Source organism: Cryptomeria japonica, chromosome 10 (assembly GCF_030272615.1).
Source record: "Cryptomeria japonica chromosome 10, Sugi_1.0, whole genome shotgun sequence".
In the NCBI taxonomy this organism is placed as follows: domain Eukaryota; kingdom Viridiplantae; phylum Streptophyta; class Pinopsida; order Cupressales; family Cupressaceae; genus Cryptomeria; species Cryptomeria japonica.
In genome coordinates, this window is record NC_081414.1 from 545,741,660 (window position 1) to 545,768,533 (window position 26,874).

Here is a 26,874-nt window from a genome sequence, read left to right on the forward strand (position 1 = left end):
GGGAAGATATGGCAAAGAAGGGGCAAAATGTTCTCCACTAAATCAAATAATACATCTTCACATATAGCATAAGGAAAATCTGCATCTGAAAAGAGGTTTCTATCAAAAGAGGAAGAAGATGAAGGACAAGAGTTAGAATCAAATAGGATATTTCATATATGGTAAAATCACACAGGGATAAAGGAGACATGGTTTTGAGAAGGAGATTACCAAAGATAGATCTAAGAGAAGTAGTCCTAACCAAGGGTAGATGGGAAACAAATGTTAAAGAGGTGTCAATAAGGTGGGGTGCAAAAACGAATAAACACTAAGAAGAAGCATGCCAAAAATAGGAGATGTTGCAAAAATCAAAACAGCAAGAGAAAGGCCAAAAATAGTCCCTGTCAAAACAGTCAAACCCTCGTTAATCTTTTTGGCTTCCATGGGTAGTTGAAGAAATTTTGTATGTGCACTTATCCTAACGCGCTCTCTTGTTAGGAAGCTAACATTACAAAAATAGTAAAACCACAACACATGAAACTTAGAGGATTCTAATATATGTGCAGTGCTTAGTGAATGGAGGAAGAAAGGAAGCAGAATCATCAATATTGCCAAAGAAAATAAGAAGCAATAAGGGTTTCAAGAGTTAAAGAGGAGCTACAAAGTAGTTAGAATCATAGATGAAAATATCGGCTAGATCGCGATTTATTGTGAAGCAAATGGCCTACCGGTTTAATCGGCTTTAAAATCGTGCACGATTTTTCCCAAAAAATCGCGATTAAAAATTAAAATATTGCGTTTGACGGAAACCCTATTAAAAAAAAAGCGATTTGCCGTGTATTGGATATATCTCTGATTTTTGGCCCTAAATATCGCTTAATCGTGCAATTCAAGTTAGAAAAAATCATCTTGAATGCAAATAAATGAACAAGGGTTTTTATTGTTTTTTCGGCCTTTTTCAATGCGACGTCGGGAAAGACAGGCACAGGTGAGCACGGAATAGGTTGCAGATTTTCCATTTCGCGTTTTGGCAATCATTCTCACAATATACCGACGTGGACTCGATTGCCATTTTTCTGAGTTACAAATCATTATGATTATACTATTTAGTAGTGCAGTGTTTTATTTTGGGTAAGAAAATTATATATGTTTTGTTCAAAACAAAGTCTCATGTATAAATTTAAATTTAATATATTATATTTTCTTAGATTTATATATATTTTAACATTATTAAAATATGAAATAGATTTATATATATTTTAACATTATTAAAATATTTTTTTACTTATTTTTGATAAATGTATAACGTGTATACTAAATTTTAAAAAATTAAATATATTAAATGTACTACGAAGATAGATGCACAAACATATGCTTAAGTCAATGATAACTGTATAACGTGTATATTAAATATATATTAGAATATTTTAAGAAATTATATATTTTCAAATGTTCGATAAATTTACCGATTTATTGCCAATTTTTTCCCGAAACCCAATTTAAAAAAAAATTTCAGCCAAAAGATTTATTGCTGATTAAGAGTTTTTCATCTTTGGTTAGAATAACTGCAGAAGAAGAATCGAAGCTTCTTTACGGAAAAGATATGTTATTAAGTTCTTCCAAGAAGGAAGAAATAATGGCAGAGAAGCTCTCAAATATTATTTATAAAATGGAGAAGAAAGATTTTTTCCTCGTTAGAAGAAAAGAGGAACACTATACAATTAAAATGGCATAGAAGAACCAAATAATTTAGAGATAAAAGAAACTGAAATAATCAATCTTGACCAAAAATACAGATTACTACAAGATTTTTAGGATGTCAACTGGAGGGTTGTGTGGGAAGGATGCTTGCACTGTTGAGACATGGACCAGCTAGGACTCGAACCTAGGACCTTCCATACGCTGTTGGAGTGCTCTACCACTGAGCTACTGGCCCCTCTTGGACCAGTCCATCGTCAGTCCGGGTGTGGCTTATTTCCAACACCAACACCCCCCCTTAAGCCACACCTCTCGTGTGCTTGGGGCTCCTAGCCTGGACCTGGCTTTGATACCATGTTGAGACATGGACCAGCTAGGACTCGAACCTAGGACCTTCCATACGCTGTTGGAGTGCTCTACCACTGAGCTACTGGCCCCTCTTGGACCAGTCCATCGTCAGTCCGGGTGTGGCTTATTTCCAACACCAACATGCACCATAGGAGAAATCCTTTTGGAAGTATTCATGACAATGTTTCAAGAAAAATTAGAGCTGTATCTTTTCAGAAAAAAATGTTCTTGAGAATAGCTAGAGTTTCAGAGTTTTTTGTCGATTGATTAATGATAATAGAATGTACAATAATAGGCATGGTAAGATTTGTTGATGACAATGCAAGAAAGAAATTCAGCCATTGAGGTTTTGTCTGTTGAAAAAATAAAAATGAAGTTTTGATGCTTGTACAGACTTTGTCAATGTTAGGGACAATTCCACAATTGTGGAAATGTCCATGTAAAATTTGGCTTAGAAAAATCATAATAAATTGGCTAAGAACAAGTCAAAGGGTTTTCATTGGCAAGTAGTGAAGGTAATAGGCTTAGGAAATAGGCTAAGTGGGTCCTAAAACATGGCAGGGGTGGGGTCGTTAATTGAGATGTACTACATAGAGTGGAAGTTGCAAAGTGTGCAAATCCTGTCTCTACTGAAAGTATGAGCTTTTTACCTTTCAAAGCTCCACAACTCTTCATATTTTGTTCATTGTTTGAATCAGAATGAGTTAGACACTACATGTTCGCCAGTTGTCAACCAATTCACTGTGATGACTTGACATGTTCACCCACTGTTAGAAGCAGTGAATGAAGAGCACTTAGTTATACTAAGAGGTGGGGTGAATCAGTATTTACGTTTCAAAACTTGATTAGTCACAAATGCAATACTTCAAAACTTAGTCATCCACAGCGGTAACATAAATGCAAGATCAAGCAATTGAGAACACAAGAACACATGATTTAGATGGAAACCTTGTGGGAGAAAACCACTGCAAAATATTGCTTATATTATAAACTTTTTACAATCTTCACGGGCACCAACCCACAAGAGACACTAATCCCCTTCAGATGATTCATAGGCACCAAACCACTGGAGTCACCAATCCCCTTTGGATAATTCATAGGCACCAACTCATTGGAGACACCAATCCCCACAACCGAGCACCAACTCAGCAAGAGATACCAATCTCTTTTAGCGAGAGGCACCAACCTCTAAGATAAGAATCAGGTCTTCTTAAACCCACTGCAAATCTGCCTTAAATGGCTGCTCCAAATATCTTCAAGATCTGCCTTAACTCTCTAAAAAATCTACTCAAAATACATCAACAAATCTGCAATAATTCTGCTCAAGATCTTGCAATAATTCTTCTTCAAAATCTGTTCTTAGGTCTGCATTAATTCACCTTCAAAGGCTGCTCATAGGTCTGCAATAATTTACCTTCAAAACGTCTTCTCATAGGTCTGCAATAATTTAACTTCAAAATCTGCTCTTAGGTCTGCAATAATTTACCTTAGATCTGCTTCTAAGGTCTTCTCTAGATCTGCTATGAATGAAAATGATATTCCATGAAATGCTTGATTGAAAGACCTCAAATAATCTCTTATTTATACCTATCTCATGCACCTCTTCACTAGGTCAGCCAAGGCAGCAAGGTTAAATATTTTATTTAAATTTTCATTTGCCTCCAAAAATGGCCGGTCAACTTCACATGGTTGGCCCAAACACAATATCTTTTATTTAATTTAAATGCTACTCAAAATATGGTGCATAAGACAAGGAGGTCGGCCCCATAAAATAATATTTATTTGCGTTAAAACAATTCATTAAAGAAAGGGCACCAAGAGTCAAGGGTTGGCCCTATTTGAGGATAAATTTGACTTGGAAAACAATATTTCCATTAATTTTAATGTTGCTGTGCATAAAATATCTGAATTGATCCTCCTTAAATATGGTCTCCTTAGATTTCTCTATTGACATCAATGACAAAAACATCCATGAACTTCTTACCTTTGACATCAGTGACAAATAATCTAACAGTGAACATGCAAAACTTGTGTTTCCACGTCATGTTGACATATGCAATTCGGCTTAAAGGACACAGAGATGTTCCGGACCATCCTTGTTACTTCCCACTCCATTTCACACACTGCCATGCATCTATTTTTGATCACTTTGAGAACGAAGTTGGTTTCCATGTTGCTTGACAACTTGTACCTTTAGTGACAACATATCCAGATCTTCAAGGTCTGAGAACATGTGACCTGAATTTCAGATCAATATGAGACCCTTATTTCTTAGTGGCCAAGTCTTTTTTCTATTTAGTCCATTGTGAATGAGGCTTTGGGCATGGTTTTCCATTTACAAGTAGCAGCAATTTTTATATTTTTGTCAGAAAAGCAGGTCTAACTGTTGTAGTGTGAGAATATTGTTGCAGAACATTTTTCAGCTCAGATCTGTTCTTGGAAGATGGATCGTTGACCAACACTTCGCTGTATGTAGGATTAGCCAGAGTAGGAGGAGGTGAGTGGGGGAGTAGTACAGGTGAGGAGATTATGACCTCCTCCCTAGGACGGTAAGAAAAATTTCTGGTTGGTAAAAGATCTGGGTTGAATGGATGTGCATGGGACATTTACAGGTAGAAGAAGATTTAGTTTAGTGTCATTGGTGATTCAGATCTATATAGATCTCTTTATCATACATGAGCCAAAAGATGGAACTAATCACTTTATTTCTTTGCTGAGAGACCATAGAAATGGCTCTAGTAATTTACTTTTTCATGCTTGACTTTTGCATCAGATTGCTCCAGAAATGCTTAACATGTGGTAACAAATAGAATAATTGGTTTTTGAAGCCCTAAAACTTATTAATATTGTGGAACATGAAAAGAGCCCAAACTTTGGTGACAAAATCTGATATTCATTTCAAGATGAAAAAAATGAATCTGATTTAAAATAAACAGAAGTAAATTATTTAGGTGCACAGTATGAAGAAATGGTTAAAACTTCAATTTAATAGCAGGATAGGTTCCCACATCTTGATGAATTCCTCCATTGCAAAGCATTACACTTGACCCTTATTTTTAATGAAATTTATTAATCTTGAAGGCAAAAATGAATGTCATTTGAAAAAGCTGCTCTACCAATAGGAACTAAAGTTTGTGGAGTTTCAAGTTGGTTTCATAGAAACAACTATTGCGCAGGGTGGCCTTGTCTAAACTAGCTCCATTTTTTTTTTAATAATTAATACTGCAGTACTGAACAGTCTTGAATTGTTTTTGGTTTTCCTCTTCAGAAACAAAACGGAGACGCAGGCACAATCTTTGTATGTACAAAAAAAAGCAAAAGTTAATTCCTCACGTGCCTTCAAAAGATCCAGAACAGAGACTCCGGCAAATGGCTTCTCTTGCAACTGCACTTACAAGCACAGGAGTTGATTTCTGTGATGAACTCACCTACATTCCTAGTCTTGCACCTCGTTCAGCCAATCGTGTGGAGTTTGAAGGGGCTGGCATGCAGGTGATGGTTACTTCTGATAACGATCTCTCTTTTTTCAAAGTAATTCTGAATGGGATCTTTGAAACTGTTCAATTTCTACTGTATTTAAGCACTTTTTATTTTCAATTTAAAGGACTTGAGAGGCGGCTTTTAAACATTACATTCATAAGTAGTTTTTTTAATTCAGTAATTTGTTTCCTTAAGCTATGTTTTAATGTTTGACAAATTTTATATCCTTCCATTCTCCTGGGCCTAAACATTTATAGTTTTATACCAACGATGGAATATGAAATGCTTGACTTGTGGTTTCCGAATATGCAGTCCTCGAGAAATGTGCTGTCCCAGTTTGATAGAAAATTTGTTAGATAAGTGTATCAAAGTCACCATAATATACATACATATACATACATATACATATACATGCACATTACACACAGATCCACATGTATATACATACACATATGCATATGTATGTGTAAGGATGTATGCATGTGTATGTGTGTATTCATCTATGTATATATGTGTATGTCTGTCTGTCTGTATGCATATATGTATGCATGCATTTATATACGTGTGTGTGCATGCATGTGTATGCATGGATGTGTGTTTACATGCATGCGTGTGTGCATGTGTGTATGCATGCATATACACACATGCATGTATGCATGCATGTTTGTGCATGTAAATCTATGTATGTATGTATGCATACATAAGTGTATCTGTGCATATGCATGTATGTATCCATGCCTGCATACATCCATGCATATGTCCATAAATACATGTACGTTTTTATGCATCACTTTGCATGAATGCATGTCTCCTGTATGCATGTATGTATGTATCTGGATATGTATGTATGATGTATGTGTGTATGCATGTATGTATGTATGTATTTGGATATGCATGTATATACAATGAAATTAGAAAAATAAGAAAATAAAAAAAATCAAAATCATAGAATAAAAATAAAAATCTTATTTCCTATTTTACCAATCTCACCACAATGTGATATCCCCAACCAAACGAGAGCTTGGAGTGCAGCGTATCACCATTGACCAGATCGGATCAATCATCAGAACTATTTTTAAGTTACAAGCAGTAGCATCTTGTTCTTATAGTACAAAGTTCCTAATCCAAATTGGACCTTTTCTTCATAGTTAATCTCTGTTAAGTTTATAGTCTTAGATGAAAGAGAAAATCACACAGTTACGATCGTACTGATTGCATATTTGTTACGATCTTACTGATTGCGTATTAGTTAGCAGACTTAACTAACAATACTTAGACAAACAAACATTCGAATTACACCTAAGTTGTTGATGCTGATGTTGGGTAGGATCGTGGAGGCACGATCCAATATGTGAATGATATATAGATGCCTAACATGCTCCCTGCAGATGTTAAGAAAAGATAATAGAGCATAGGTGACCAATATATGGATAAATACGAAACTCCATACTGACATTGCCAAAGGTTCATTTTATTACATACAGTAATAAAATCACTGCAGAGATCAGTCACAGATATATGTAATTTGCAAACCAACAGAGGCAATTCGATAGAAGAATAAAATCGAATTAACAACATATAGAGATCAGAGAACTGATTAATAAAACTATTCTAACAGTCTGTTTAACTTTTAAATGGTATCAGAGCCTAACTATTCAAAGATCCGAACAGACTAAGCGAGAAGTTTACAATTAAACAAAGACTCATTAAAATGGCGCACACAATCAGATTCGAAGACAGACTTGAAGGAGCAGCAAATTTTGCATCTTGGAAAGTCAGAATTATGATCGTGCTAAAAGAGAACAAAGTAGACAAATTCGTGAAAGAAGACAAACCTGAACCCGAGGCTGAACCAGAGAAATCTATATGGACTGAAGGAAATGATAAAGCAGTTAAAATCATTGTCGACGCAGTTAGAGATCATATAATACCAATTATATCAAAACATGATAAAGCATATGAAATGTACAGAACCTTAGAGAAGACATGAAATAAACAATACGAGCAAAACCCTAGCTCTAAAAAGACAATTAAACCACATGAGCATGAATAAAGGGGAATCAATGAATTCATATTTCATGAGAGTAGGTTCTCTAAGAGATCAACTACAAAAACTTGATTATCATGTCGAGAAAAGGGAACTATCAATGATTACTCTAGATGGATTGCCTGATTCTTGGGAATCATTCAAACAAGGCATAAATGCAAGAGATAATTATACAGAATTTGACCGACTAAGGGAAGACTGTCTTCTAGAAGAATTAAGGCAAATAAAAGGGGGCAATCATAAAACTAAAGATCAGGATCTTCACATTCTCAATACTGACTCTCATAATAAAGGTAAGAAGAAAAACTTCAAGAAAAGAAAATTCCACCATGGGAAAAGTAAGAGAGACATGTCGAAAATTCAATGTCACAGATGTGACCAGTACGGACACATGTCATTCAATTGTCCTAACAAAGTAAAACAACAAGCATCATTCACCGAAGTAGGGAGGAAGTCAGAAATTGAATCTGAGAAGTTTGTATTCTACTTTGCACTTTCAAGTCAAGCTTCAAACAAATCTACCACTTGGGTGATAGACAGTGGATCGTCAAGGCATGTCACTGGATTCAGAGAATTACTAGACTCAATGGAAGAGGAATCTAATGAGGAGGTAACGATAGGAGATGATTCTGCACATCCGGTAAGAGGTGTCGAAACATGTACCATAAAATTAAAGTCTGGAATCTTAGTTCAACTCATCGAAGTACTATTTGTACCAGGAATCAAAAGAAACCTAGTTTCTATTTCTGCGCTTGAAGATAATGGATACAGGGTCTCATTCATAGAAGGAAAGGTAATGGCATGGCCAAAATCATCCACCTTCAAAAGAGCACAAGTGATTGGTTACAGACAAGGTCATCTATATGAATTGTGTAATGATCCAAATCAAACTTTATTTCATGAAGTCACAAATCAAACGGAAATTTGGCATAGAAGACTAGGCGCTCTACCCTCTATGGAGAAATTAGTCAGAGGACTACCTAAATTAAATCAAATTCATTCAGGCACTTGTAAGGGATGTGCACTAGGGAAAAACATTAAAAGCTCATTTCCCTGCAATTCTAGAAGGACTAAGGATGTTTTAGAACTGATTCACTCTGATCTATGTGGACCTATGTCTAAACCATCAATAGGAGATTCATTATACTATGTAGTATTTGTAGATGATTTCTCTAGGAAAACTTGGATTTATTTTCTTAGAAGCAAGGAATCTGAGGAAATACTTAGAAAATTTAAAGAATTCAAATCTATTACAGAAAACCATTCTGGTAGAAAAATCAAAACACTAAGGACTTATAATGGTAGGGAATACACTTCAGACTTATTTAAAGGATTCTGTAAATATGCTGGGATTAAGAGGGAGTTCACAGTACCCTATAATCCTCAACAAAACGGGGTTGCAGAAAGAAAGAATATAACAATAGTAGAAGCTGCAAGGGCTATGTTATTTGATCAAAACTTAGAAATTGCACTTTGGGGGGAGGCTTCTAACACAATTGTATATATTCAAAACATATGTCCTCACTCTCACATCATTGACAAAACTCTTGAAGAAGTCTTTACTGGAACTAAAACTGATATTAGCCATCTCAAAATATTTGGATGTCCTGTCTATATTCATGTACCCAAGGAGAAAAGAACTAAACTAGAACCCGCTGGGCAGAAAGGGATTTTTGTAGGATATAGTGAAACTTCAAAAGCCTACTGAATATACATCCCTGTTCAAAGACAAATAGAATTAAGCAGAGATGTTATATTTGAAGAAGATGTAGCTATTAACAAAACAAGAAGTTCCATTACACATGAGACTTCAACCAACTCCATAAATTTGGAGGAAGATTCCATTTCTGAAACTCAGAGGGAGCATCCCGAGGAAAACACATTGGGACAAAAGAACACTACTACTGAGAACCCCAGGAAAAGACCACTATGGGCCACCAAAACTGTACAGGAAGCAGAAACCTATGCAGCACCAAGAGGAACATTTAGGGAAAGCAAAAGACCTTCAAGATTTTCTAGCTATGTGACTCTAATGTCAGAAATCATAAATGCTGAACCCTCAAATGCAAAAGAAGCCCTTAAACAACAAGTATGGAAGAATGCCATGATAGAGGAATATCAATCTATCTTAAAAAATGATGTATGGAAAATTGTGCCTAGACCTAAAGAAAAATCAGTTGTATCCTCTAAATGGCTCTTTAAAATCAAGCATGCTGCTGATGGCAGTATAGAAAAACACAAGGCAAGATTTGTTGCTCGAGGCTTCTCACAAAAGGAGGGAATTGATTATGAAGAAACATTTGCACCTGTTGCTCGATACACTTCAGTTAGAACAATCCTAGCTATAGCAACATTTAAAAGATGGAAAGTTCATCAAATGGATGTAAAAACTGCATTTTTGAATGGGAAAATTGAAGAAGAAGTATATCTAGAACAACCTGAAGGATTTGAGGTAAATAATGCAAAAACACATGTATGCAAGTTACAAAAAGCACTGTATGGATTAAAATAGGCTCCCAGGCCATGGTACGAAAGAATTGACAGTTACTTACTAGGAATAGGTTTCTCTAAGAACATTGCTGATCCAAATCTGTATTTTAAGACAGTCAAAGGTGAAATGCTGATATTGATACTATATGTAGATGACTTATTAATTACAGGAGAAGATCATCTCATTACAAAATGCAAACAAGAACTAGCTTTAGAATTTGAGATGAAGGATTTAGGAATTACTCCATTACTTTCTTGGATTACAAGTATGGCAAAGACCAGATGGTGTTTATCTAAATCAAGGTAAATACACCATTGACATTCTAAAGAGATTTGGAATGTTGAATTGTAAGTCAATGTCATCCCCTATGGAAACAAATCTTCATAAACTAAAAGAAGCAGTAGTAGACTCCAAGTTTGCAGATCCGACATTATACAGGCAGATTATTGGATCATTGATGTACCTTGTCAATACCAGACCTGATATATGTTATGCAGTGAATGCACTCAGTCAACACATGGTTGAGCCCAAAGAAATACATTTAGTAGCAGTAAAGCATATATTGAGATACCTTCAAGGTACTCTGGATTATGGACTTGTAATGCCCCTACTAGTTAGGGATCACTGTCCTGCAAAACAAATTGTTAGAATACAACAAATACATCAATTTGTCACTAAATCGACTTGCAAATTAATTTAAGATTACTTAACTAACACTAATCACAATTCTTATCTACAAAAAGGATACGATGCCACACAAAGTATGTCCTTAGGCGACTGTGAGGCTCGCCTTCTTGGAACCCCTCTTGGTTCCAAGCCATCCAGGAAAACGAAGGTGAATTCAATTCCTGTCTTGGATGTAATTTCTTACATCCAAGCCATCCAGGAACCAAGGTTTTAATTTGATTCCTGTCTTGGGTGTAATTTCTTACACCCAAGCCATCTAGGAAATCAAAGGTTAATTCGATCCCTGTCTTGGGTGTAATCTCTTACACCCAAGCCATCCAAGGCAGACCATAAGTCAATTCCTTGCCTTGGGTGATGTAGCTCATCACCCAAGTCCATTAGAGGGGACCGGCCAGATCCGTCTCTTCTTGGATGAACTTGTCAACCAAGCCATTCATATATATATATATATACTGCCAACCAGGGATTCGCGTATCCCTCCATTAGGCATAAGGGAGTTTCCCCCCCTATGGCCTTCATTATTTAATCCTATTTATATTGCATTTGCCAATTTATTATTATTTCCATTTCGTAATTCACATTATTAATATATATTCTTAACTATTCCTTAATACGTATTTGTTAACATATATTTTAAATATACCTAACCATCGACATATTGTTATTAATCTCCTTAATCAAATCTATATTAACATGTTCATTCCCTAATGTGTTAATCTGTATATTGTATTCATTAAATAAGTAAATAACATTACATGCTAATTACCTACGTTCCTTGTTATTAACACATTACTTATATTCATTATGTAAATACTGCAAATTGTCATAGCATACTAACCCCTATATTCTATTTACATATATTAACATATTAATAACCTTACGTGAAAAGCATACAACACATACCTGTTGGTACGCAGCCACTCTCTCTTCCTTCCTTTTCCACGCCGGTCCTCCCCTTGCTTTCTCTCTTTCGTACTATTTGTATCCTGTGAGGGGTTGTACCCCTTCATGGTGCCCTTCCTCATGGAGGGGTGTGGCGGTGATCACAGCTTAGGCTGTGATTACCGTCACACCTCTTGTGCGGAGGTAATCGTGGGGGGCATTAATTGCTTTTATTTAATTGACTTACGTTGTATTTATTTATTCTTATTTGCTTTGTTTATTCAATTTAGTTTTTGTAAAAGAATTAAATATTAAATAATTCACTTTCATATTTAAATGTATTAAATATTTGATTGACATTTATTATATATTAAATATATTTTATTAATTTAATCATTTATTCATTTGGAACTTATTTAATTAATCTACAAATATATTGACATTATGTAAATATTTTTACATTATGTGATACCTTAGGGGTTATCACAGGACTCCACTATGAACACACTGAATTGAACCTACATGGATTCTCTGATTCAGATTGGGCTGGAAGCATAACAGACAGGAAGAGTACTTCTGGATTATGTTTCAGTTTGGGATCAGCTATGGTATCTTGGATATGCTGAAAACAATCTTCTGTAGCCCAGAGTTCTACAAAAGCTGAATATATAGCTGCATCCATGGCAGCAAAAGAAGCAGTATGGTTGAGGAAACTGATAGTAGGATTATTTGGTGAAAGCCTAAAACCTACAATCATTCATTGTGACAACCAAAGCTGCATTAAACTTTCAGTCAATCCAGTTTTCCATGATAGATCCAAACACATTGAGATTCCATATCACTATGTAAGAGACATGACAAGAAGAAAGATAATAAAGTTGGAATATATCAATACAGGAGATCAGACAACTGATATTCTCACCAAACCTCTAGCAAGAGTGAAAATTGATCACTTTAGGAGGCTTCTTGGTATGGTTAAAATATAATTATTGATATATATAAAGATGTTTAATTATGTAAACTTCTTGTTCATATAAATGAGTATATGAAATTTATAATCTTTCCTGAGTACATTACTAAAGGATGACAATTCTCTAGTTAATGAACACTTGTATTTAAACATTGTAAGGTGACGATCTTACAAATGTTTGGAAGATCATATAAACTGAAAATCATACAATTTGAATATCAATAATATGATAAGTTATGGTAGACATTATGTAAGTGTATTAATGTCAGTGCACATACCATAACATGGATATCAAAGTGAGTATATCCTTAGTATCACACGTTGATATTTCACACCTGGGTGATGAGATTCTCATGAGATTAGTGTTGAGCTCAGTTAAAGTGATATGTATTAGGCCTATTCTTCTGAGACTAAGAGGAGTGTTAAGTTTATAGTCTCAGACGAAAGAGAAAATCGCACAATAACGATCGTACTGATTGCATATTTGTTATGATCTTACTAATTGCGTATTAGTTAGCAGACTTAACTAACAATACTTAGACATAAACAAACATTCGAATTACACCTAAGTTGTTGACGCTGATGTTGGGTAGGATTGTGACTCCACACAGGGGTCACGACCCTATGTGGAACCATTGATGTTGGGTAGGATCGTGACTCCACACAGGGGTCACGACCGTGGTTCCACATAGGATCGTGACTCCTTGTGGAGGCACGATCCAATACGTGAATGATATATAGATGCCAAACATGTTCCCTGCAGATGTTAAGAAAAGATAATAGAGCATAGGCGACCAGTATACGGATAAATACGAAACTCCATACTGACATTGCCAAAGGTTCATTTTATTACATACAGTAATAAAATCACTGCAGAGATCAGTCATAGATATATGTAATTTGCAAACCAACAGAGGCAATTCGATAGAAGAATAAAATCGAATTAACAACATACAGAGATCAGAGAACTGATTAATAAAACTATTCTAACAGTCTGTTTAACTTTTACAATCTCAGTCTGCAAGTTAGGTGGAAGTCATTATGAATAAGTCTCCATGAACATTGCTTGAGGACAAGCAATTTCAAGAAGGGCGGACTGTGATGTCCCTAAACAAAGTTCCATAAAGTATTGTTAATATTGAGAAAGCTTCTTGTATTATCTAGACGTAGAGCTCATATGATATCAAGATGACATCCTTTATGAATCATCATCAAGACAACATGAATGGAGTATGGTCCCTAATGAAGATATGGATGCCACAACATAGCATTGATCATATGAAAACAAATCCTTATCATACAAAGATGAGATAATGAATGTAGCAAGCACCATGAGTAGACAAGCAACATGTTCACCCAACAATTATTATCGCTGAGGAGAGGATCGATTACCAAACCAATCTGCAACAAATGGTTATATTAACCATGAAATATCAGTCAGAAAGCATGTCAAGATTATTGCTCAAATGATCACCATGAAAGCAAATAGATTATCTCGTTCTCAATGATCAACATGATAATTACCTCTATGGCCAATTCAGGAAGATTAATTATTTAATGTCAAGTAAATAGACTAATCAATAGTGATTATAATGACTTTGAAAAATCATTATAAACTGATTTGTATAAGTCATAAAGAGGTGCGATTAAGGAAGAGTCATGTCTATTCCAACCAATGGATGCAACTATCCAATAACAATGGGATACATAATGAGGATTGATCCCATTCTCAAGGTGGAGGGGGGATAACTCTCTTTTACGAAATTTGGATGGTTCATCTAGAGCATTGCCTGTGGCACGTATCACTTGCTTATGGACATGATTACATTTCAAAGACGTAACACCCGTATTACTTTTATTAATTTATCGATATTACTTCTGCAGAGACAGTTCACCTTGGACGAATACATAGAGCCACGATTTGTAAGGAGATAGAGAGCAGAGACTTCTTTAATTGGAGACTTCCTTAATGGGCAGTCGACTTCATTAATAACTTATCGGACTTTCATGTTAATCACCAAACCATTCATTTAGAACATAAATCATTATTAAGAGCAAGAATTGTGAGAAGAGGTGATGACTTAATTATAGACCAGGGAAGTGACTTTATGAGCTGTGAATAAAATTCACCATGATCAGTTTATCTACAACGATAAGAAGTATTGATCAGACCCTCATGGCAACATGTTAAGAAATAGAGATTCATTATACGGATCGATTAATGGTAGTAATACGAAATAAACTGAGGAAGCATACAAAGTCAACGACATTGAAGAGTAGCGTTTATCATTATCAATAGAAGAGGTATATAAATCAAAGTGGCGAAATAATGTAATCAGCAATCCATATGAAAGTAGTGACCTGACTATCAGATCTGCTAAGATATCTACAACGACTATAGGAGAATATTAACACCATTTGCTAGCAGTTTATTATCAGCATAACACAACAATTACAATGAGTAATCAAATAGCACAAATATTAGTGAAAATGGTGTAATGTTTGGTTAAGGGAAATAAAAATCAATGGAAGGGCTCTATCCGTAACTAATAACTAATAGTAAGTATGTTTTGTCTATGAGATACATTGTTCAAAGAAAGGGTGCATTCAGATGGAGAGTTATGTGCATTCATGAAAAGAGATGTCCCTAAGATAATTATCCCTCTTAGAAGGTATAAAATGAAGAAGGAGAAAGGAGGAGGAATTCGATTTATTATGGATGATATTCCCATTGTGGAGTACTCAAGGAACAACAAGGAGTTGTTCCTAGAAGGATAGGGAAGTTGATATTATATCAGATATGTCATAAGGAATTTTAATCAGGAAAAGCAACCTGATCGAAGGACTTTAATCTGTTACATAAAAGCAGATATATATTTAATTATATTGCATGATTTTAGAATCATAAACTAGGAGCAACACTGTCAGATCTGCAAGCATCATGGATCCTATCAGTCATAGCATCTCTCTTGTTGTCAAAACAAAAAACATTATCAAGATAAGTTCTACCCACTGAACTATTTTTATAATTTTAAGTTAAATGTTATAATGAAATGTATTCAATTCTGATGTAATTATGTTTATTAATATATTACAAGTCTCACTTTAAGTTAAAATTGTTGTCTCAGGGCTAATTTGAGGTAATCACAAACGGGGACATTGCACACAAATTTCAAAAATGATGAATGTTGTTTAATCTTAAGTTGTGGATGCTAAATATCTGCTGCATAACACTATGATTTGATAAAAGCTTGATTATTTATTTTGACAGAATGAATTTGTATATAGATGTGAGATTATTTTAAACGATGAAGAAAATGATTGTATTTATAGATTTTCTGAGGAAATAAAATGGAAGATGAGGATAAGATTAATGACAATGAGTCAACTCAATTACAAATTAGAAATTTGTCATTTTGAGTCATGAAAAGGATGATATCAAATTATTCATTCATTTGATGGATAATTGTGCACACTAAGCTTCCATTTAGAGCTTTAATTAACTTGTGAGAAGAGATGTTTCTATAATGAAGAAGAGTTAACTTGTGAGAGAAGATTAGGTTTTTAAAATGAAGAAGAGTTAATTGATGAAGAAAATTTGACTGGTGTTGCTTTGCATTTAGCTATGGATGCTAAATCTTTGCAGCATAACACTATGATTTGATGAATATTGATTAATGATTTTGATAGAATGAATTTGCATAAAGATGTTAGAATATTTTAAATACTGAAAAAAATGATTGTATTTATAAACCTTTTGAGGAAAAATGAAATGGAAGATCAGGATATTAATAATGACAATGAGTCAACTCAACTACAAACTAGCATACCTATCTTTAGAGGAAGATAGGTAAAGTGCATTGAAAGATATCATATTTGTTCATTATTTTACTATAAAATTTATTATATTATTATATTGTCATTAATATTAAAATATTATCATATTTTGATATTGTAAATAATATTAAAATATTATCATATTTTGATATTGTAAATAATATTAAATTATTATTAAGATATGATTACATTATTGTGTTTTAATATATTATTGCTTTTATATTTTTATTTTATATTCCTTATCCTTTTCTTTGAGAAAAAAGTGGATTTTATGTAGGGACACTTTCATTCCACCATAATTAATAATATTAGATTGAGATAATTACGAAGTTAACTATTGCATGATGGAGATAGATAGAATTGACTAATCAGTTAACTCAGAGTGAGTGGCAGTTGAGAGGTGGAAGTTAAGATATAATGAGCATTAAATAATTAAAAATTATTTAATTGAGTGAATGTGAGAAGAAAATAAATAAAATTAAATTAAAAAATAATAAAAACTATTTTTTTTGCTTTTCAGGCATTTAAGTGTCACAAACATGTCAAACTAAATGCTTCTAGTTTTTATAGACAAACATTTTTGCTTCTATATGTGAGTGTAATACACCTTCGACGTGATTAGAAATTTGCCATTTTGAATCATGAAGAGGATGATATTGAATTATTCATTTATGTGATGGATAATTTTGTACACCAAGTTTCCATTTAGAGATTTAGTTAACTTGTGAGAGATGTTTCTAAAATGAAGAAGAGTTGATTGATCTAAATGAAGACTTAAGATATGGAAACGAAAATTAGCTCACATTTAATTAAATAATATTAGGATACTATCAATGCCAATGAGTCAACTCAACTATAAATTAGAAATTTGACCTTTTGAATCATGAAGAGGATAATATTGAATTATTCATTTATGTGATGGATAATTGTGAACACCAAATTTTCATTTAGATATTTAGTGAACTTGTGAGAGGAGAAGATGTTTCCAAAATGAAGAAGAGTTAATTGATGAAGATTATTTTTCTAAATGAAGACTTAAGAGATGGAAATGGAAATTGGCTCACATTTAATTTAATAATAAAATAATATTTAATTAAATGGATAAAGTGAGAATTCTTAAATGATTATTAATAATGATGTGATAAATGGATAAATGATTAATAAATGATAAATGGTAATTAATGGACGATAATTAGAATGAATAACTAAGTGAATATTTTTAGTGTCGACATTTTTCTCCTCTTTAAAGTAATGTTAGAAGTGACATTGTTTCAAAGAAAAGAAAAAGTATACAAAAAGAAAAATTAGAAGAGATGAAGATGAAGAAGATGACACACTCTACTTGGGTGTAAAATGGAAAATTAGAAAAGATGAGATTGTTGATCAATGTTGCCCCTTGAGAGATTATCTGTGCACAAACTGCATGAGTGATTTCTCAAAAGAAAAGTAGAAGAATGTTGATGAAATATGGAAAATGATCTAATAAAAAGAATGAAAAATGAATGCAAGAAACATGATTATGAATGCAATGATGATTATGTGTTATGTTGACGTTAGATTAGCAACCTTTATTTAAAATAGCAGTGAAGTATATGCAGCAAGGCAAATAAGACCGAGGTGACAATGTATCCAATGCATGAACTAACTCACAAGCAAAAAAAAGGCTATAGGATGCGATAGCACTCACAAGTCGTATGATGTTCTTGGTGGGTTTTTGACGAGACAACCATCAAACATGACATAGAAACAAAAGACTTTGTCCCAATGTATACCATTCGAAGCACACCTTGATATTAAATGATCATGGTGACCTTGGGGAGGCATGATATGGGTCAAAGGTTAAAACAAGATAAAGATCAAAAGATCAAAAAGATAAACCAAAGAAAAAGACAAGCATTGTTAATAAACTCACAATAATGCTATCTCATGCCAAGGTGTGAAAGGCACTAAAGGATGGATGTGGATCATGTTTGGTTTCAAGAAGGAAGCATCTTGTATAAGACAAATGTCTGGTTTCAAGATAAGACACGTGATGGACTACAAGGATTTTCTCATGATGGGGAAGGATTGTTTTGACTATGTGTTATCAAAGTTGATGTCGATTTCTAAGGTTTTATGTTGAAAGTGCATGTTTCAAGTGTGATGTTTGATGGTTTGAAAGAAATGTTTATGTTTGGATGTTTGATTATGTTTATTGATGGGGTTATTTGTTATGGATAGTTAATGCTATAAGGACCATGACAAATGTAGATTAAAGATGCACACAAACAAGCAAGCTGTTTACCCTCTCGAGTGAATAACTTAAAGTACACAGATAAAACACGTAATGCAGAATAATAATGCCATAGATATCAGATGTAATATAAGAGATGTTATTCCATTCCTCATTCGTTGTCCCCGTCACAAGTTACATTCGGAAGTATATAAAGATACCGAGGGGGTGCGAGCGCCAACCGTCGCACCGCAACTACCACCCCACGGTTGCCAACTAACCAAGACAATTACAACTTAATTAACTAGTTTTATTTCCATGTACAATATTGCCACCAACATCATCCCCCCCAAAAGAAAAGAAGTCGTCTCCGGACGACTTAATACAAAATAGAGATGACATTAAACAGAACTGCTGACGCCAGGCGAGCCTGGAACCCATACACCTGCTGCGTCCTCGCCTGAAAACCCTTGGCTGCTACCATCCGATGCTCAAGTGCCTCTTTGACATCACAGTTCTCCTGTGCCTAAACCAAACTTGTCTGCAAAACATGCTTTTCAGTCTCAGCCTCCACCAACTGCTACTTAAATGATACTGTCTCCCTAGCCAATTTGTCCTTGATAGCCACCGACATTGCCCTCTCGGTATCCAACTCTTGGGTACGTTGAGCTAAGTCTCATGCTAGGACTGCCTCCAACTTGGTGGTCAACTCCTCCCGAGCCCTCTCTGCATCCACCAAGGCAACCTCACGTCCAACCGAGACCTACTCTAAGTTCCTCAAAGCGTACCATTCATACCTGGAGGTGGCCACAACCCGCTGGCACAAAGGCTAGGAGACACCTCAAATCCTCCATCACACTCCCCAAAGGCTAATAACTGAATTGAATAACTCCTTGGTGTCATACAACTATGCGGACCTGCAATGCCTTCCCTCAAACTCTGTTTGTTCCCAACCTCCAAATCCATCTCCCTCTACGGCTTATGGCTTCCCCGCCAATGCTTAGTTGCAGGCTTCTTTCTCACAGTACGGACAACCACAACACTTACCATGACATCTCTAATGCCCTTCGCCCAACTTTTACAAGTGTATTGTAGCTCAAAAATAAACTAGGGTCTGGGGGTAGTGCCCCCAGTGGGGTCGAGGGGCAGCGCCCCCGCGGGGTCTGGGGCAGCGCCCCAGCAGGGTCAAGGGGCAACGCAAATACAAACATGATTTTTCCCTTAGTTAAGCTAAAAATTGATCGATTGATTGATGGTGATGATGGTAACATTGTTGATATGGGAAGGACACATCCTAAAAACAATGCAAGGATTGAGAAAGATATCTCGATTATGATCAGAGTTCCGTGACTCGCGGCGAGTCACGCGAGTCACGCGAGTCAGCGGGCCGGGTGACCCCTGCCGGGTCACGGTGACCCTGACCCGGGCTCGGACGGGTCAGGGGGCGTGACTTGCCTGACTCGCCGAGTCAGCGAGTCACTCCCTGACTCCCCGAGTCCAAGGGTCATGACTCGGCCAGAGTCACTTAAAAAAGTGTAGTAAAAAAACAAAAAAAATAAATAACATTTTTTAATGATTTTTTGGCCTCGCAGGGCGCTGCCCCTCGACCCCGCCCTGTATCGCGCAAGGGGCGCTGCCCCTTGACCCCGCAAGGGGCGATGCCCCTTGACCCCAACTTGGGGGCGCTGCCCCCAAGCCCCCGTTGAAAAATATAGGGGGAAACCGCGTCGATAGAAGTAGGGAAAATCTAACCTCCGAGTCTAATTAGGCTCCATATAACAACACAACTTAGAAATCTTGGTAATTGGTATTTAGATTTAGTATTTCAAATTTCCTATAGTCTCATTTGAAAATGTAATTTTTATACTGTAATACTATTATACATCTTTTCAAAACTAGTTTTTCAAGTACTATATGTATATGTATAACTATATCAGCACCACCACCCCGCCACCCCCCTGTCGCCGTCCCCCTGTCGTCCCCAAACTACAATTTACATTTCTACGCATGTGATGGATGTATGTTTATGTATGTGATCAAATTAGCTTCTATTTGATGATGTTATAGTGTCTTTAAGCTTAATTTAATAATGGGTGTATGAAACAAGTTTTAAATCGTTAAAAATCTCTAAATTTCAAGGGTTTTCTTATTTTGCCGAGTCGTTGCCGAGTCATTGCCGAGTCCGAGCCGAGTCACGAGTCGAGTCAGCCTTGCCGAGTCAGAGCCGAGTCCGAGTCTGGGAACTTTGATTATGATAATGTGACTAAAGCGGATCAAGGTTTATAGTAACTCTAGGAACAAAACCAAGGGATATTTTGGATGACATGCTAGATTGCATAGTGAGATTGCATGGGTTAAGATTATTGCATTTGGATGGAATACTTTTAGAATTGGATGGACTATGAAGGGATGCAAGATAGTTGGATTGGAAGCTTGGAACCAATGACAAGGGAGAAACAAGTCTTGTGATAAGGATGATAGGATTATTAAATGGGGGATAAGGGATATGAGGATTATTTGATGAGGATTTAGGATGTGATATCCAAGGACTATGTTTCATAGGAATAATATGTTTTCTCCAAGATATGTGATCAAATAGTTTTATGTAGACAATGGCAGGATGCTTGATTGTGTGCGGCCAAAGGATGGACATGTCAAGAGTTTACCAAAGCATGTTTGAAATTTGCGTCCTAGACAATCAAGATCAAGTTAGGTATGGAAGATGAACTAAAATGATATGGAATGAATGGATGATAATGTCATAAAAAAGGGTATGGAAGATGAGAAAACTTGCTCCCACATGTAATGGTCTACAAAGATAATTGATCTTACACATGATGCTTGTTTGCGAAATTTTCATCATGGTACTTATCCAAAGGGCCATAAGAATGGTTTTCACTATTGGATAATTATTTCTCTTTGCTTTTTTTTTTCTCTTTTTTGATATTTTTTTTATGGCATTGTTGTTTAGATGATCATTAATTGTTCTTGTCCATTTGATGGTGTTGATGTAGATGTTGGTGTCATGATACGCCAATAGTGATTTGTATGAAGGAGTTGTCTTGTCAAGATCATGGTGCTTGCATACAACCCATGGATGTTATTGTGATCTTAGTTGATACTAGGGTTGGCCTTATTTGAATGCACATTGTGATAACGTGCCATTAGATTCCTTATGATAAAGTGTTGCTGCCAAGATGCGATGGATTTGGGAAGTAGGATGTTTAGATTTTAAGCGAGATGTTGGATTATTATGAATGATGGTGGATGTGGATGGATTATTTGGCATTTCAGGTCTGGGACTTTTTATTCACCAAACTTGGGGTGGTGGATGATGGACTTTAGACTTTCGATTGTGATTGTGTTTGGGTTTGGAACAAACACTTTGATACGCCTTCTATGGTGGGATTGATGACCAGTTTGAAGGAGGTGTGTACTCTTGTTATATGTAGCAGACCTCTTTTCTTGTGGCTCAACATTTTTCTTGACCATTGGATTCTTTTCTTTGCTTGATTTTGTTTTGATTAGGATCCATTTTGACTCGATATGTCCACTTGGATTTTTCTATTCAATGGCTTTTGACATTTGATTTTTTTTCTTTGTAAGACTTCTCTTTGTTAGTTCCATTTGGTGGGTTTAAGGATTTTAGAATGATGGTTTATGGTTTGGATGGAAGGAGTGTTGGCAGCAACCTAATGATAAGGACTACACATGGCCCCTATTTTGATGCTTGCATGAGATCAAGTTGCCTCCAATATTGTGGAGGTATCGCTAACATCATTTGATATATTGATTGATGAATAGATGAGACCTTGATATCCAGGATTTAAAAAAAAATGTACCTGTTCTGAAATGCCTTGTTCATGTTGGCCTAATCCTTTTCCTTCATACTGCATACTTTGACAAATTTTGTTTGTGATGGGGTATTTGTTGTTTTAGAAGCTAGATGCTAACCCATCTTTGTGTAGCTGAAAACCATCAATGTTGGCTGTTTTCTCATTTGCAAGAAATCCAACTTTGACAAAATTTGATGTTCCTAGTTTATAGGAATTGTGGCTTTCTCCTTATTCATGCATGTTGTCTCTTGATCATTTGGTATGTTCATGTTATCCATAGTAGCTTCTATATCTTCTTGTTTGATGTGATCCATGTCATTTGTTTGATTATCTATGTCCAAAGGAGGCAAGTGACTCATCTTGGGAATTGGATGCGGTTAGAGGATTAACCTTAATTTAATGATCATAGAGGTCAATGAGGGGATCATCTTGGATTTCTAGATCAATGATAGTATCTTGATCGAAGATATGCTCATTTTAAATGTCATGATTAGGAATAGAATCTTGATCAAAGATTGGATTAACATGGATATTATAAACATGATCTTGATCAAAGATTGGATTAACATGGATATTATAAACACGATCTTGATTAAAGATTGGATTATCATGGATATCAAATATTTTGGATGGAGTTCATGAAAGTGTTTGATCTAAGGTCTCTTGTTCATGGACATGATCTTGATTTATGATAGTGAAAGATCCCCACTCCAAATTTTACCCAATCTGACTTGTTGATGTGTTTTTTATGACAGCGTCGAACATAGAATAAAGTTGCCTAAGGGTCACTTCACTCTCTCTTGATCAAAGTGCGATTGCATGCTAAGATTGCAAGAAGTTCAAACAATCGACTCCAAGGTTCCTTTATGCTACGGACGTGACTCAGTTGGCTGATGTGATTGCTGGTAATCCAAGGGGCCTTACGTTTGGATCGTTCTTTCACTTCTTTGCTGTGGCGTGGAACTTCATCATCAAATATAGCAATTCTATGATGCTTTTGCTTCAAACGAACTGAACTGGAATAAACTGGAAATAAAGGGGAAAGGGTTTAGAAGGATCTAAATCTAGTCCTAAGGGCAATGATATCAATGAATATTGATTTGGTGGACAAATTCCAGATAAACCAAGCTCTGCTTCGCCAAGTTTAACTACAACTCCGCAAGAACTTGTGCAATCTTCTGAGGATGTTGAAGGATTTTCAAATCGAGAAAGTGCATTTGAATACCCAAAACGACGCAATCCAAACGACTATCGACAACCAAACTTAGCACAAGTTTAGTGGCTCAGGCTAACTTTACACTGCAACTTACAATCAGCAAGATGCAAAAAGTATGAACCATGGAAATTCATCAGACACCATTACATTCTCCTTTGAAATCAAAGCACTTTATCTAACAACTGAGAAAATTAAATTCTACTCTAAGTGAGGAAGGTGAAACCATGCAAGTTTTGAAAAAATAACTTAAGTGGACACCATCAGAGAACAATGTTTCACTGTTATTATCTCAAAACTTATCGCAACAATTTCATACAAGTCTCCCCCCTATTACAAATGAGGGGGGTCACCCCTTTATTAAGGCCTCAAGCTATGATAACATGCAAACCCTAATTAGGGTTTCCCCAAAAGATTCTCCACTCAAGATGCAACAAGGTGGGAATCAACAATAAATACCCCATAAAGCCCATATACAATTAATTACAATCCTGCCAAAAATGGCACCCATAAAGCATTACATACCCCATAAAGCCCATATACAATTAATTACAATCCCGCCAAAAATGGCACCCATAAAGCATTAATTAACCATTACATTCAAAAAGTGCCCACTATGCAATGAATGTACCCTCATGCAAAAATCGCCAATGATGCCATAAATGCATTATCATCTCCTGAACGTGATGGTTGGATGTAGAAGGAATCTGCCATAATGCCATAAATGTGACGATTGCATGCAAAGAGATGCTTCATTAATTCAGCGTGCGTTTACTTGGCTGCCACTTGGCGAGAAAACCTTGGAGAGAGAAAACTTCAGGAGAGAAGAATTTGATCCATGAAGAATTTTCTTGAAGTTTCTTGAACTTTCCTTGCTTTGGAAGAGATTTTTAATGATTTTCCCCCATCTCCTATTTTTTAGGAACTTTCCAAAAATAGGGTTCTAGGTTCTAGGGGAGAGAAAATTCTCTTACGAATCCAAATCTGAAAGAATTTTGAAATTTGGATGTGATTTGATCCTCAAAAAAGGATTTTTCAAAATTTTACCCGAGGGGGATTTTCTCGTTCTGTTCATCTTCGATTCCTTCCTTGCCTTGTAATTTTCATCTTCTTCCTTGGGCGGAATTTTCATGTCATGGAGGAATTTCATCTTGGAAGGAAAATTCCTTCCTTACCTTCATTTGGTGTCCATTCCTTTCCCGGAGTGCATTTTCTCCATGGTGAAGGAATTTTGATGTGGAGGAAAAACTCCTCCTTAACCTCATTTTGACCTTGATTCTACTTTACCCCTTGAGGAAGGAATTCCTTCATGCCTTAGCCAAATTTCACATTTCCCAAGAATTCTGTCTTGAAGGAAGGAATTTCCAACACTTAATCAGTTTTCACTTTCCTCGAATTTTGTCCTAAAGGAAGGAATTTCCAACACACAGTCAATTTTTCCACTTTCTTTGAATTTCTTCTTCTTGGGCGCAATTCCTCCCTGAGGAAGGATTTTTTTTGAATTTTGAATTTTTCTTCCTGAACCTTGATTTTTATGTCTTGCTTTCAACCTTGGGCACATTTTGGAACTGGAGAAAAAATTCGGGAAATTTGTTCCTTGAGGAAGGAATTTTTGTGCTCTTTGAATTCATCATGTCCGCAAGGAGCGTTTTGACCAACTTTTCACTTCTCCTATTTTTTAGGAAAAATTTAGGTCCTGGGTCCAAGAGATAGAAAATTCTCCTACGAATCCAAATCTGCAAAAAATTTTGAAATTCAGATGAGATTTGGTGTTTAAAATTGGATTTTTAAAAATTTTCCCTGAGGGGATTTTCTGCTTTTTCAATCCATTCCTAACCTTCAATTTCCTCCTTGACCCTTGGATTTTCATGCCTTAGACAAATTTTCAGTTTTCCACCTTAGGCATGGAATTCCCTGTCTTGGAATTTCATCATTTCCTTGATTCTCTTTGACTTAGCTATTTCAACATTCTTCCTTGGCCAGGGCACAATTCCTCAAGGAGGGAGGAATTCATGATTTTTTACATTTTCCATGTATTCTTCATTTTGGCGCCCCTTCACAGTGCTTCGGCGGATTTTGACCATGATGGAGGAATTCACACTTTTTCCATTCCTCCCCGACTTCTCCATTTTGGTGCCCTTTTGAGGAGTAGGGCGGATTTTTGCACAAGGGGAGGAATTCATGATTTGTTGGACTTTCCTTCATCCCTTGGATTTGGTGCCTTCCACAATGCTAGGGTGGAATTTTGCACAGGTGGAGGAATTCATCATCTTTCACACTTTCCATGCATTCTTCATTTTGGCACCTTAAGTCACTCATGGGCAGATTTTTACATAGGTGGAGGAATTCATGATTCTTTCAATTCTTCCCTGACCACTCCACTTTGGCACCCTCCATCATTCCTAGGCGGCATTTGTCACTGGGGAAGGAATTCACTTGTTTTGCAATCTTTTCCTTGTCTCCCTTGTTTTGGCACCCTCCTAGTTGCTAGGGCGCAAATCTACCTAAGCCAAGGAATTCACAACTTTTCTATCCTTCCCTGACCACTTTGCTTTGGCACCCTCTTGATGAGTAGGGTGGATTTTTCCATGTGTGGAGGAATTCATGATTTCCTTTCTTCTTCCTGACTTAGGTGAATTTCTGAGCTTCTTCTGGATCAGGCTACCATATATGGATTTGAGGTGATTTCCCGGACAGAGACAAATTTCTCGAGCTTTCCACTTCAAGAATGGGCTTCCAATACTTAGCCAATTTTGACTGATTCTATCTGCTTTTCAAACCTTCCGGATTTAGAAGTAGTCGTGAATGCTTGATCTTCATTGCCTGATTGAATGGTCCTGTCAGAAATAAACTTTCCAAAAATAGAAACTTTCAGATTGTCAACGTTAGACCCCAAAATGGGACACAAGAATGACTTACTATAAATAGAAACTTACTAAAAATATAAATTACTAAAAATAATAAGTTTGATTTTTGGTAAAATGAAGACATTCCGGCGGGGCTCAGTAAAATCCCTAAAAAAATAGGAACTTCTAAAAAATTTAAAGTTGCTCCGTTTTCACTCAAATTTTACTGGGAGGCTCCTTGAAGGGTCGTGATTCTAGTTCCATGTTCAGTTTTTCCAAAACCCTAGCAAAAACCCCTAAAATCTAGGACTAAATGCAAAAACCCTAAAATTGACGAAACAGACCCTA

At 35.8% G+C, this 26,874-nt stretch overlaps 1 protein-coding gene across 9 annotated transcripts in view; it reads left to right on the plus strand.

Annotated features, from left to right (window-relative positions):
* Positions 1-26,874, plus strand: part of LOC131060765 (histone-lysine N-methyltransferase ATXR6) — a 161,542-nt gene that overhangs the window by 77,954 nt on the left and 56,714 nt on the right. For all 9 annotated transcript variants that reach the window (XR_009110436.2, XM_059213251.1, XM_057994149.2 and 6 more), the window contains one exon: positions 5,294-5,517. Coding sequence is in view for 8 of the 9 variants with exons in the window: in XM_059213251.1 (XP_059069234.1) it covers positions 5,294-5,517 (224 nt within the window). In the remaining variant the exon portion in view is untranslated. The remainder of the gene's footprint in view (positions 1-5,293; positions 5,518-26,874) is intronic.